Source organism: Necator americanus, chromosome I (genome assembly GCF_031761385.1).
Source record: "Necator americanus strain Aroian chromosome I, whole genome shotgun sequence".
Lineage (NCBI taxonomy): Eukaryota > Metazoa > Nematoda > Chromadorea > Rhabditida > Ancylostomatidae > Necator > Necator americanus.
This window is the reverse complement of record NC_087371.1, coordinates 18,830,599-18,843,621: the sequence shown is the minus strand read 5'-3', so window position 1 is coordinate 18,843,621 and position 13,023 is coordinate 18,830,599. Positions and strand designations below refer to the sequence as shown.

Sequence of the window (13,023 nt, the reverse complement as noted above, 5' to 3'; positions counted from 1 at the left end):
TCACATCATGATAGATTAGCGCTGACAGTATTGCATTCGTTTCTACGCTGTCGAAGACTTTCTCATAGTCGATAAAGGTTGGAACAAGGGACAGGCGGTATTCCTGGAAAACTTCTCTGACTCTTGACAATGAATCCGAATGTGGTCCGAGCAGCTGAACCTCTTGTGGAATCCGTCTTCTTCTTGACGCTGGGTTTCATCCAACGTCCTAGATATTTGCGTGAGGATGATCTTAGTGAATACTTTGTATTTATTACACGCTCAGCAAGCAAATCGGACGATAGTTCCGAAGATCCTCTCGGTCACCTTTCTTTTGGATAAGAACGGTTGATAGAACGAACGATAAACAATAAAACAAATATAGTAATTTATGTGAGCGAGAGTGATCCACCAGCGACCTTGTGGCTTCAACGCACGCTGACAAAGCCAGAGCCTGTGCTAGTCAGATTTTGGATCGGATACCAGTGCTCTTCTGAAGTCAATTATCCCAACTGCTTCTCAATCAGCCTTTGATAACTGAGTGAGAAGTTTTGTCAACTGCCAAACATAATTTTTTTTTCAAGAAACATAGCTTTCCAAACTATTTTTCACTTATTACATGAACTGTAAAGATATGGTTCCCTTGAAGGTGCACAGCAATCCGCATGGTATTCTGGAATCGCAAGGGTATGTCAATTTTTGACATGAATCTCTTACAAATAGACATTAATAACATGATCAGGAGTCAAGCCAGTTAGCGCTGGGATTTTCTCAACATAGGGGTCGTAAGAGGAGAGTGGGAGCAAAAGAGGCTCGTAAGGGTCGAAAGGAGAGGAAAGAAATGAATGGAGCAATTTAGAAAGGAGAATAGGGTAGTAGCTGTTAAATATACTCTAAAGAATGTAAATTTAATCCTAATAATCTATTACATGGTTTCATGAGGGGCCCAGAGATAGATCGAAAGAGTTGGTGTATGATGCACCGTGATGTAGCGCCTCTTCAGTGAAACTGTCGAAGATCAATCCCTGACAGAAGTGAGACTTTTGTACTTATGGTTACAGATTTCACCGAGAAAATTTCTTACCCAGTGGTAAAGTTTCACATTATCACTCAAAAAAGCAAGTTCGATGCTACATATTACAGCGCAAAAAGCGACATCTATAGGTGGATATAGGGATAACATTAGTGCAAATAATAGGGGTCCACGCGTTACTGAATAACGACGCTCACAGGAAAATCCATCCCGTAATATTATGAACATTTCTGTAGACAAATTTCTCCTATGTTTAAGCAATAGTGGTTGCATTATTCTAATTTTTTGAGAACCTATGTTTGAAAAATTCGAAATCCTTCCTTCTATTTTCTAATTTCCTCTCAAAAGCAAATTTAGAAAAATTCGAAAATAGGAGAGAGAATTAAGAATTTCCTCCACTTGCTTTTAGGACAAGCATAGCACCTACTGAAATCCAAATTTGCAGTCATAGGTTTTCCCTCGATCCTCTATCGAAATATCTCATCAAAGGTTCACAAACGAGCGTTTTCAGCTGTGCGCCAAAATGTGTACGACTTTGAACACAGCCGTACACATTTTGCTGACTCAACTCTTTCTTTATGAAATCTAATTAGGTTTGGATAATTTTATAGGCAAGGATTTTTCCTGTCAGAGCTTGCTTTTACTTTTTTAAAAGTGTTTTCTCTTCAAAGTTAGTGGAAAAAAAAACATGAGAAATCCGCTGGAATCATTAAGGTTTTCTTGACTAACTTTTAAAAATAGGAGGTTCTCTAGAAATACGACGTTCACTTACAGAACGCATGTTTAACTCTCCTTCTAGGTTTCTTTTACGCTAAATTATCAATAAATTATAAATCTTTATTTCTACCTAACGAAATGTGACCACTCCTATAGTCCTTTACAATCACGTTTAGTGTCAATCGGTTAAAACCTCAAAATCGCACTTGAATACTGTAAATAATGTTGCAACTACAATTCTAGAAACATTACCAGCAAAGTGTTCGTCTCAGTGATTTTTTCCATTTTGCAATAATCAAGATTCAGTCATAGGTCGAACTATTTACCATCTGTAACCGTTGTCAAAGAGTAAAATTGAGTAAAGTTTGTAGAAAACGAGTGAAAACAATTTTAGAGCGTGACCTGCGCCGTTATCAGCTGTTTTCTTCGTTTTGCCAAAATCAAGATTCCGTCGGAGATCGAACGCTCGAACATTCGTGATCACTGTCAAAACAGAAAAATGTGCTTCGAACGCACACAGAGAACTTCCTCATGTTTTCAAATTATACGTGTACATACGTACTGACCCACTTTTAATCCTTTGAGCTGTCTGTGGCGTCTATATTATACCATATATTTCTGTTTTACTTATAACATAGTACATTAAAATTTGTTTCAACCCTCTTTATCAATTTTTGCAACATCATATTATTTTATTCCAGCTAATCTATCAAACCCCAATTTGCTCCTTCAAACTTCCTTATTATTTTAAATTTTTAATTGTCAAAAGAACGGCTATAAAAAGAATGAGAAAGGGAGGATGAGGTGGAGTCGTTTTCAGAAGGGGCTTTTTTTCCCAGCTACGCTTGACCTTGAGCATAATTCTTAATAACCGTGGAACGCTGGGACTCGTAAAGTTCTATTTGTTAGAAACTATAAGTTCAGTTCGAGCAGTTTTTTCTTCCAAAGCAGAAGTCAATCGAGATGGTTAGATATCACACAAGGCTCAGAGAAGAGGTAATTTTTTGATCAATCGATTTAATCAATCAATATATGTATGAAAAAAAAAACAATAAGGAAAACCTCAAAGCACATGTGAACCTAATCGGCAATCTGTGCAGAAAAAAATGAAGCGATAATGAAGGGAGTAGTCTGCGAGAACTTCAGAACGTTGCTTGAAGGAACTACATATTTATTTGTAATTGTCGGAGGAATGAAACTCGTGCCAGGTAAATGATGAGGAAGTATCCGAAAATAATGTTTGCCGAAATGTGGGTTGTGTAAGAATGATAGGTTGAACTGGATGAAGAATGTCGCAGACGCAAATCAGGATGGCATCTAAGGTGTGAGAATCATAACATAGATGAAGAGAGAGATAAGCGAAGGTTAACGGAGCGCGGCCAACAACACTTGAGAGGGTACTACAGTTTCCTATGCTCTGTCTTGTACCAGAAAATCAGTGTCAACTAGGATAGGATTTCCATCGTTTTTGATTTGTTTCAAATATTGAATGTAGTGCTTTTTTGACGAAAACGATTACGCTCCTCTCAAAAACAAGAAGATTTAGCTACGCGCATTTCGACCATGCGTGCATGTATGCATCCGTAGTGTCGTTTCAACGCCCTCACGGGGGCATCCTCAAAAATACACCGGGACCGTTTTTGCACCCATCCAAGCCGCGTGATACCAATAAATGGATTCACCTGGACAAACAGAGTTAGAAGGACGAGACGGTTTGAACGGAGAGACTGGCATTCTACTGTGATCCTCTTTTTTCTTCCGACTAAGTACCTGAAGAAGAGAAAAAAAACAAGAAGAAAAAACAAGCAATCATTTACAACAAAGGCAGAACTTTTTCCATAAACACTGAACATGAAAACATTTTGTGATTTCGGAATTCATGTCTTACGTAATTTCGAAGTAAGCAAGTTTTTTTCGTTTTCATGGCCACAAGACAGTGAAAATTAAGTGGAAGCTTAAAACAAACAAGAGAACACAAATTATTTTCGAACTAGTTTAAAAATGACTAGTTTTTCTGTGTCCTGAAGGTTGGTAAAGGTAGACATATGTTTTTGCTTTCGTTCATGCTAAACAGTAGACAAAAGGAAACCATGATTTTTTCGTGCCAGAAGAAATTGGTTAGAAAATACAGCGAAAGAAGTATGCTAGCAACTTTTAGAGTTTTTCACTTTTTATGATCGTCCAAACGTAAAGCTGCGAAACATAAAAATTTCCAGATACGAATGCTAGGGGATTTTACTTCAGGGAAGGAAATCAGTGTAAAACACATCTCTTCCTCAGATGTGGTAACAATCATACGTCTAACAGATGAGGTTAAGGGTCTCTGCTTTAGAAATTAAGCGAACGAGTGAAAATAGTTCCTATTGTGGTGCAGTACATTAGGGAAACGAGCATTCAAATGACTAGATTCATGAGTTAGCTTCAAAATATCGACTAATGTAGTGATTGTCGAGTCGAGTAGGAAGCATCTGGAAAGCACGTAACAGTCTTGATAGCAGCTTCAGGGAACTAAAAAAAGGTCTTGATAGTGATAAAATCAAAGGTGTTCTCTGTGGTCCGGAGCAACACACTTGCATTAGATGTTCAAAATACAGTTCGTCACGCTGACACTGCAATCGAGGGGAAAATCGTGGTAGAAAATATGTGAATTTCTCTCAATTAGTGTCATTGAAAATCTCTACAACAATACGTAGTGTCATGCAAAACAATGGCCATATATGTTGCGTTCCTTATTTTTTTTTCTACAATATATTAGACTTTACAAAAAACACAGAAAAGTACTGAAAGGCGAAGCAAGGAACCTAACGGTATAAAGGAATGTTATGATGATTGATGAGGTAAGACAATACTACTCAAAAAGCATTTTTTTAGACGAATTTGATTTTCTGGCAGGCATGAATTTGAGGCTGAGAGAACTGGAAAGAAACTTATTCCCAAAACTTCATTTATGGTTACTGGAACTGAATATTGAGAAGGGCAGAACGGTAGAACAAACATCATTGGTTATTCTGTGGCTTGCAAAATTAGTTCAGAACACACTGAGAGGCAGAAGATGTCTGTTCTATGAAACAAAGAGGTCAGATCTCTTGACAACTTAAAACAACAAGCAGAACAATATTCTACAATATGTAACAATATTTAGTCACCGAAATTCTTTTTCTTGATTTGAAGAGAAGTGCAAAGAGAACAGAAAGAAAGTGTGATTCCGTGCTTCAATTGTATAGTTGTATATAGTTATAGTTGCGTCATCTGTTGTTGTTATTGTAGATACTTGTTTTAGGTGCTCGCTCTCTAACAGTTTCATAAAAATTAAATCCAATAGAAAAGGTTTTAAGGGATTCTTTTGAAACACTTGATGGGATGAGGAGTTCTGCACTAATTACGCCAGCTAAATCCCTCTTCCAACTTTACTGATAATTCGTGCGTCATCTCTGAGTTTGAGAAGTGGTGATCATTTTATGTTGTGTTAAAAAGACAGGGATAGAGATCCGAGATGGGCCCATATCTTGAGAGAACTAAGAAAATCAATTTGTTTGCTGTCGATTGTCGCAGAGCTGATACAAATCCTTTATGTACAGTTTTACCATCGCAACATTCATAACAATAGGATTTTAAGTCTCAATATCTGTGACATGCATCTAGGAAAGGTTTGTTCTATCAAAACAAAAAATAAGTGACTTATTAGAATAAGGAGAGGAAGGGAACTTGTCAGATGATCTGTTGCTGTCAAATGAAACAATGACTGCAGAGAATTAGCTACATGCAAGCAAAAACTCATTTTTTATTATTAATATTGTACTCTGTAAATATGTACAAACTGTCTCATGGTTAGAGATATCTGCTAAACAGTCGCTGATGAGAAAAACCTTTCGTGAATGTTGAAAGCAGCGAATGTCAGATAGACAACGTAGTGCCACATTGAAGTGAAAACAGAAGTGCATTCTGACCATGATAATCCTCATTCCTCTACCACGCTGAAATTATCATAAGCAGATCAACCTAACTGGTCCATACGCGACTTTATATGTGCTTCTTTTTTTACGTGGAAATTATACTTCTTTTGTCACAGTTTTCTGTTTTTTCTTTCGCGCTGTTACATCTTCTGACTAAAATCCACTCCTTCGTTTTCCACCCTTGAATGTTCTACTGCAATATCTTAATTCTGTTGAATACCTCTCTGTGAAATCATTTATATTTCAGAACTTATATTTCTCCCCCTTTGTCAGCTGCTGAAAGAGAGTCATCGATCCCTGCCCCATCCCTTCTTTAGTGCGAAAATCTTGAAGAAACCTTGTAAGTTGAGAGTTTTCCTGCACTTCATTTATACTTATACCTGTCTGAACGTCTGGTTAAAGCCTTACTTCAGACTTTCTGAAGTGGTGATCGCTTCGCTCGCTTTCACTGATCTGTGAAAATCAGTAATTATGGCATTTTCTGTAAAATTAACCTCTCCGTTCTTCTAACAACGCTTTCTTTTTTTCAAAGATAAAGGCGTAGTATTGTTTCTTAACGCGTCAGTTCCACATTTGGAGAACATTCAAACTACAGCTTCAAACACCCATTCGATACCAAAATAATATAGATACAATTTGAAAGCATTACTCGAAGTATGGGTGTTCCTCCTGATTTCCCCCAACAGTTATCACAGAATGTTGTTTAACATAAAATGACGTGGACCCCATCATCGTACTGATAAAGACAATCTTCCACGTCGATCATGTAAGGTGTTTGCTACTATTTCATTTTTCATTCGTGTTTCCACTTTCTGAGGAGGGCATGTTACCAACCTGAGGCAAACGTGCAAAGAAACAAGGAAACAGAAGCAGAAAGGTGAAAAGCAACGCGCGCAGTGATGCACGACGAAGGACTGCCGTAGCTGTCATCGTCGTTCCAGCTTCTTCCGGATTGTCTTCGCTGCTAATCCAACCGTTCTCACTCGTCCATACAAGTCGTGGATCTTATCTCATCATGAATAAGAGTTTCATGTTTGAGACCCTTCAAAGGAGTAGCGCATGGCAATGTTTGAAAAGGTGCAGGAGACTATTGTCCGCGTGGCGTTTAAAAGAATGTCAAAACCCCTAAGGGTGACTGGTTACAGTGATCGTCTCAAAAGATAGGTAGTGAAGCTTGGAGGACAGTGTACCGATGTAATCTTCCGCTTCTAACTCCTCAGAAACAAAACTAGGTTAACGCTCAGCGGATGCTGGTAAACCATAATTACCAATAGAAAAAGTGGTGGTTTCAATCTACATTACACTAAAATACATCGAAGAACATTTTCTTCTGTAGAAGAGCAAGATGGTTCTACTTTTTATCGCGTTCTGTTAAAACTGAATGCAGTACAGTAACTTTCTGGATGAGGATGAGTTTGATGGCCTGATGCCCCCGATTGTAGGCACACACGCAGGGGGGTAGACAGGCGACTTACGTCTGACTTTGTTGGAATATATAATTGTTCATGATTTTTCAAAGAAAAAACGCGAAACGTTTACTACTTCAAGTTATCTTCAAGGTATCGCTATGTAGTTGTGTGCTTAATTTTATTGCGTTTGGTAAACTTTGTGTTTAAAATCGCGAGATTGGATTCGTTGTTTTCAGAAGGCTAAACATCTTGTGTTACTTCACTGTGATGTCTTTACGGCGTTCTCAGCGACATAACTTGCTTAGCCTTAGCAGAGCCATTGGAGCTTATGAAGAATCCGAACCGTGCTTACGCCGCATCACCGTGTGATCAACAGAACCCAGAGAGGCTCAGATTCTGGAATCCTTCGACATATACCTATCACTCATGCAGACGGTCTCCGAAGCTCCATCTTGTTTTTCGGTGGGCTGCAAAGGTCGCCTACACGCACTGGGTTCATTTAACGTAGCTTGAAAACAACACATCTATTCATCTTTCTTTCCGAAGAAAACAACGAAGTGTTTCCCCAATATACCAGTTATCTGGATGTAATGAACCACGTCTTTTCCTCCTATGTTTGGTGATTTCTTGGAAGTGTTTGCAGTAAAATTTGCGGCTGAACACTACTGCTTCTGAACTGCTGCCATTGAAACAAAAAAAGTAGGGATCTGTTTCTTATTTTAAAAAATTAGTTCAACATTTTTCGTTGAGGGAAACCCTAATTATTGTTTTACGGTCCACTACACCTACAAACTGTTTATTTAATCTGATTCCCACCCGAATGCGGTGTCAAATTTCCAGACCGATAAACAGAACTCCGTCAGCATGTATTCAACTTACGCCATTCTCTTTACTCTGCTCAATATAGCGACTATTTCGAGTGAGAAAGGAGAACTTCACTACTATGATGATCCTGATAACAATAATGAGGAGAGGTATCAGCGAGGTTGGATCGTGAAGATTTTTTATTACTCCTCTTCCACTTCGTCTTTTCTTAACAAATTAAGATTACTAGTACTGTTTACCGGATAGAAGTTAATTGCAAGAAACGTAGCACTCATTGTTGATTGGAGTATGATATCTCCCTAGACGAGACCTTGGATTACTTTTGTTAGTCCTTTTTCTTCTCTTTGTTGGTATGGATCGAGCCTGTTAGCGATCTGCCTCTTCAGCCCATCCGTCTTAATTGAAGATGAAATAGGGGAGATGTCGAAAATGCTTTCAAAAAGTAGTCATCTTTGCAAATCTGGTACACTATAAAACCGCCTTGAAACTTCAGTGCAACCGAGTACCATCCAATGACCAAACAGAATATACAAAAAAAAATTATTTTCGAATGGTTACTGATAACAGCCGGAAAAAATGAAAGCTTTAATAGCAGCGCCCACGATCGGAAAATTTTTTGATGACATTTTTTGACGTATATCCTCGTGAACACCATCACTTGTAGGAAAATTACAAAAAGAATGAAGTCAAGACTAGTTGTTACTCCAGCAATTCATTATCAAAGTCATTCAATCTGCGTGTGCAATTTGCTGCAGGCGCTAGCCTTTTCCAGGATTTAACGCAAGTCCTAAATGATTGAAATAGAAACACTGGAGTCACCAACTGTTGTTCAGTTGTTTTAATCCATTAGCCAGCTCCCTGTATGAAACAGGTTGCTTTTTAGTGGTAGTTTTCTTTTATAATTTATCTATACTCGATAGAAATGGTGTTTGTACTTGACTCGAAGTGAAGTTATGCTGCAACCCGCTTATCTGCATGTCCTCCTTGAGCATGTCTGGTGGCCTTCCTGGTTAAGGGTACAGCTCATCTGTCCATCCATTTTAGATGCAAAACTTTATGTTCTACTAAACTGCCTACTTCGAACGATGAGGCACACCTAGCTGGCGTGGAAGCTCCAGCAGTTTTTCTTCGATTCTTGTCACCAATCAATCTGATCAGTATTCCCCAGACGATTCCATAAGACTCCATCGTGAGACTCTCAATTCTTCATTCCCTGAATACAGTACAAAACCCTGGTTCAGTGGATCTTCGCTTATCACAGTGTTCAGAGACTAACTTCGGAATTTCTGATTCAGCAATTTGCTGAAACATTCCCTCAACATTCAAAAGGTTCCCTCATCGACAAGGAATTTGCTGGGAAAGTTGAGGAAAGTGAACGCCTTTTCATTTTGCCACTATTCTGCCTCAGTAGAACATAGGTGTTCTCTGGTTCCTGCCCTCCCAAATTCAATCTTATATTATTCGTGAAATGCCGCGTGTTCGCGAAATCACGTTTCAGCCCATGACAGAACTTTCTCATCAGGCAGTTCAGGTTAAAATCACTGGCACTGTCAGCAGCACTGGGAATTTTAGTGTTGATCTTGTGTTTCCAAATCCGAAGGTGGAGTTGATCTTTGAAATAAGGATAGTTTTCCTAACAACGATATGGATACACTTGCAAAAAAGTCGGTGCTATGTACCATCGTCTCGACCTGTAGTCCAATACTAAATCCTTTACCTTTTGAGTCTGATTGCTGAGCTTTGGTTGAGATGGAACTCTCTATTTCTTTTCTACACCCATTTCATCAAACTTAAAGCTGGAGAGATATTTGTATAAACCAATTTACGTGGCAGAAATCAACTCGCTTTCTGATTTCGTTTTGTAGAAGTCGTTCTGCCCAACCTCGCGTAGTTACCAGAAAAACCACCAAAAGGGCTTGATCTGTTGTGATTGTTAAGCGTGAACTGTGCTACACCAGTTACTACTTGACTGACATTGAGTTGTCGATGTCTTATCTTATTATATACTTATAGATATTGAATAACCCATAAAGAAGCATTTTCAGCCTCGTTTTTCGTCTCTGAGCATCAACTTTCTCAATCAATGTTAAACCAGCGGCATTCCTAAAAATTTCGTGTACTACTAAACATGGTAACAATAAATACTTTTTTGAAGCGTGAGTGCTGTCTCGAACAGGTAGAACTTGCTCCAAAAAAAGTTATTTGAATATGTTACCTTCCTCTGCTTCTTATTCGAATAATTCTACATTTAAGAGCTTAGGATTAGACAGGGAAAAGTGACTGGCGTTGCATGGTCCTCCTTTGATGGGACTTCTACTCTTTGCTCTTTGGGATCAACAAAAGTCATCTAAATACATGATGTTGCCGAATAGCAACCAGTTGAAGTCTGATAAGGCTGCATTTCAAGAAGGCACAGCAGCTCCAAAAGATATCTGAAAACCCTTTAACCAGTCAACCTTCGCTTTGCTTGTGTCATATGGAAAATATCGAGAATCTGATAGAATAAGGAATCCATTATTGTTGTTTACATGGAATGTTCAGATAAAAACATCTCCTACCACAATTGGGTGCGACAGATTGAGAAGGATGTTTTGAGCAAAGTTTCCTACAAGATAGCTCCTTATACTGATCAACAGGTTATAAAGTTTCCTTTTTCCCGAAGAAAGTGTAATTTTTTCACTAATACTACGATTCCATTACTTTCTTTTTTTAAGGGAAATTACCTCCTTTCATTATTACTTCCAATACTACAATTTTTACTTCCAGATTGACGTACAGTTCATTTTTCACAGTGTAGATCATGTCACAATCAATGAAAAGGAACAGGTTATGTCGATCTCGGGGAGATATTGCATGGTGCGATCAAAGATGCGCAATAGAAGTTCTGCAAGAATACGTACAACACTACATGGATGTTTCAGATCTGGCGGGACCCTCACATTACATGGGATCCTTCCAAGTACAATAATCTCGACACTCTACATGTGGGATCCTACGATGTATGGACTCCGCGAATCATCGTACTGAATGGGTGCACAGATAATTGCATTTACTTCATCGCGTTGTTTTCTTTTTTCAATTTCAGATGTTCTGATTATATACAGTCACAAGCATCAAAGTGTGTGTGTGTGTGTCAGTCAATCCGCCTGGGTTGCGCCACCACGTTCACTTCAATTCAGAATTGTTCGAGGTTTACGAACGTTTAACTGGACTATACGATGACTCGCGGGGGCTAGCCAACGTGCCAAGTGGGTGCCAATTTGCTGACCCCGGAGGGATGAAAGGCTTGGTGAGCACTAGGACTGATCCGAACCATCGATCTATCGTGCAAGCAGCAGAGTCTCTAACCGACTGCGCTACACTCATGAGCACCCACTGACAGAAATTCCCAATTATCAGGGTCGAGAGTGTGATGGGATTTTCATATCGGGGGTCGTAAAGGGAGGGGGTTGTAAGGGAGCGTGCGGTGGGCTGTAGTGAATCGAGGATAGGGTGATAAAATATAGAAATATAATATAATAAGGACAAAATATATCGTAGTATTAGATAATTACATGCATTATAAAATATTGCAAGAAATCATAATGAATGACTATATAAATTACTAAATATTATATTTAATTTTAGGTGAGGACAGTAACATGGAAACATCAACACTTCGTTTTGAAAATGCACAATGTGTTGACAGGGTAATAATGAGACCACGCAGGTTCGGCACCCCATTGAAGCAAATTTTTGCAAAAGAAAAAGAAATTTGAAACTACTTCTAAAAAAATAGAAAATTTAGTTCTATGAGACCGCAAATAACTTCGTGATAAGAGGACTAAAAGAAATCTTTTGGGTAGTTTTTGTGGGAAAAAGGTTTGGCCTAGAAAGCAGTCATATCGCTGTTTTTCCACCTGCTAGTCTTTTTGGAATTTTGATGGGAAGAAACTCAAAATTTTCCGACATTTTTTGGATTTGTCTCATATAAATTTTGAGAGATGCAAACCGTTCGAAAAGAAGAGGTTTTGCACATAGGGATTTTCTTAGCCCATCTATCCGAAATATATGGAATGGAAAAAGTTGCCAAAATCTCAATTTTTGCTCGCGCGCAAAAAGTGTGTGATGTGGAATAAAACTCAATAACTCAAAGTAACCTAGACTGAAGCAAATCATCTTCTACTACTTTGTAGCCGAGAATTTCCTCTATCAAATGTTACATCACCCAATTTCCAGGACCTCGCTGTTTTTCTACATTTTTAATGGGACAATGGTTGGAAAAACAGCGATCACCTTGATCACCTTGATCACCTTGACTCCCGTTGATCTTCGAACTGGTCGAGCGGGCGCCAGTAATTCTTCCATTTGTCCCGATCGCGTGCCAGAGTAGCCCAGTGGTTCCTCCTTTCGCGTGGGGCACGAAGAGCATGAAAATTTTCTCTGAAGGACTCCGTGAAAAAATCTAAATATCGGGTCGGCGGTCTTCCTGTAGTGCGTTAATATCGCGGGGAACCCAGTCGCTCACGGATCTGGTCCAACGGTTGTCATTAAAGCGCATCACGTGTCCGACCCACCTTATTTTACTTTCCTTGGCAAACGCGGCAGCGTCTCTAATCTTCGATCGCTGACGTAGGAGGGGACTTCGAATCCCGTCTCTCACTTGCGTGAAACGGGATACTCCTAGCATCACTATCTCAATTGCGCGTTCAATGACGCTCACCGCGTTTTCTTCCTGCTTGCGAAATGCCCAGGTTTCCGAAGCATAGGTCAAAGCAGGAGGTACGGTGGTGTTGAAGAGGTGAGCACGGAGCCGGGTGTTCCTGCTCTTCTTCACTACATCCTCGATGCTCCTGTACGCTCCCTCAGCCGCTCGTCTCCTCCTGCCCAGCTCGGAGATCAGGTCGTTCATCATGTTCAGTTCCCGACCCAGATAAACGTAGCTGGTGCATACGGATATGTTCTTTCCGGTGAGCGTGAATGAGATCATCCGAGATCCATCCGTTCCGCATGAACATCGTCTTTTGTAGATTCAGCTGAAGACCGATGCATCCACATGTTTCGTCGAATTCAATTAGCATTCGTTCCGTTTGACTGATGCTAGGTGTTATCAGTACGATGTCATCTG

The 13,023-nt window shown here is 39.4% G+C and overlaps 3 protein-coding genes across 3 annotated transcripts; 1 reads left to right on the top strand and 2 right to left on the bottom strand.

Moving 5' to 3' along the window:
- Positions 1–62: 62 nt before the first annotated feature.
- Positions 63–3,653, bottom strand: RB195_006145 (uncharacterized protein; the record flags this gene model as incomplete). Its single annotated transcript, XM_064179046.1, has 3 exons — positions 63–208; positions 3,412–3,499; positions 3,618–3,653. The coding sequence occupies 3 exons, from the start codon at positions 3,651–3,653 to the stop codon at positions 63–65; spliced, it is 270 nt and encodes an 89-aa protein (XP_064036037.1).
- A 4,302-nt stretch (positions 3,654–7,955) lies between these two features.
- Positions 7,956–12,288, top strand: RB195_006144 (uncharacterized protein; the record flags this gene model as incomplete). Its single annotated transcript, XM_064179045.1, has 5 exons — positions 7,956–8,076; positions 10,458–10,552; positions 10,683–10,772; positions 10,838–10,947; positions 12,135–12,288. 5 exons carry the CDS (start codon positions 7,956–7,958, stop codon positions 12,286–12,288), a joined length of 570 nt encoding a protein of 189 aa, XP_064036036.1.
- A 72-nt stretch (positions 12,289–12,360) lies between these two features.
- Positions 12,361–12,885, bottom strand: RB195_006143 (uncharacterized protein; the record flags this gene model as incomplete). The annotated part of the gene is made up of 1 exon (XM_064179044.1): positions 12,361–12,885. The coding sequence occupies one exon, from the start codon at positions 12,883–12,885 to the stop codon at positions 12,361–12,363; it is 525 nt and encodes a 174-aa protein (XP_064036035.1).
- Between the last annotated feature and the right edge of the window lie 138 nt (positions 12,886–13,023).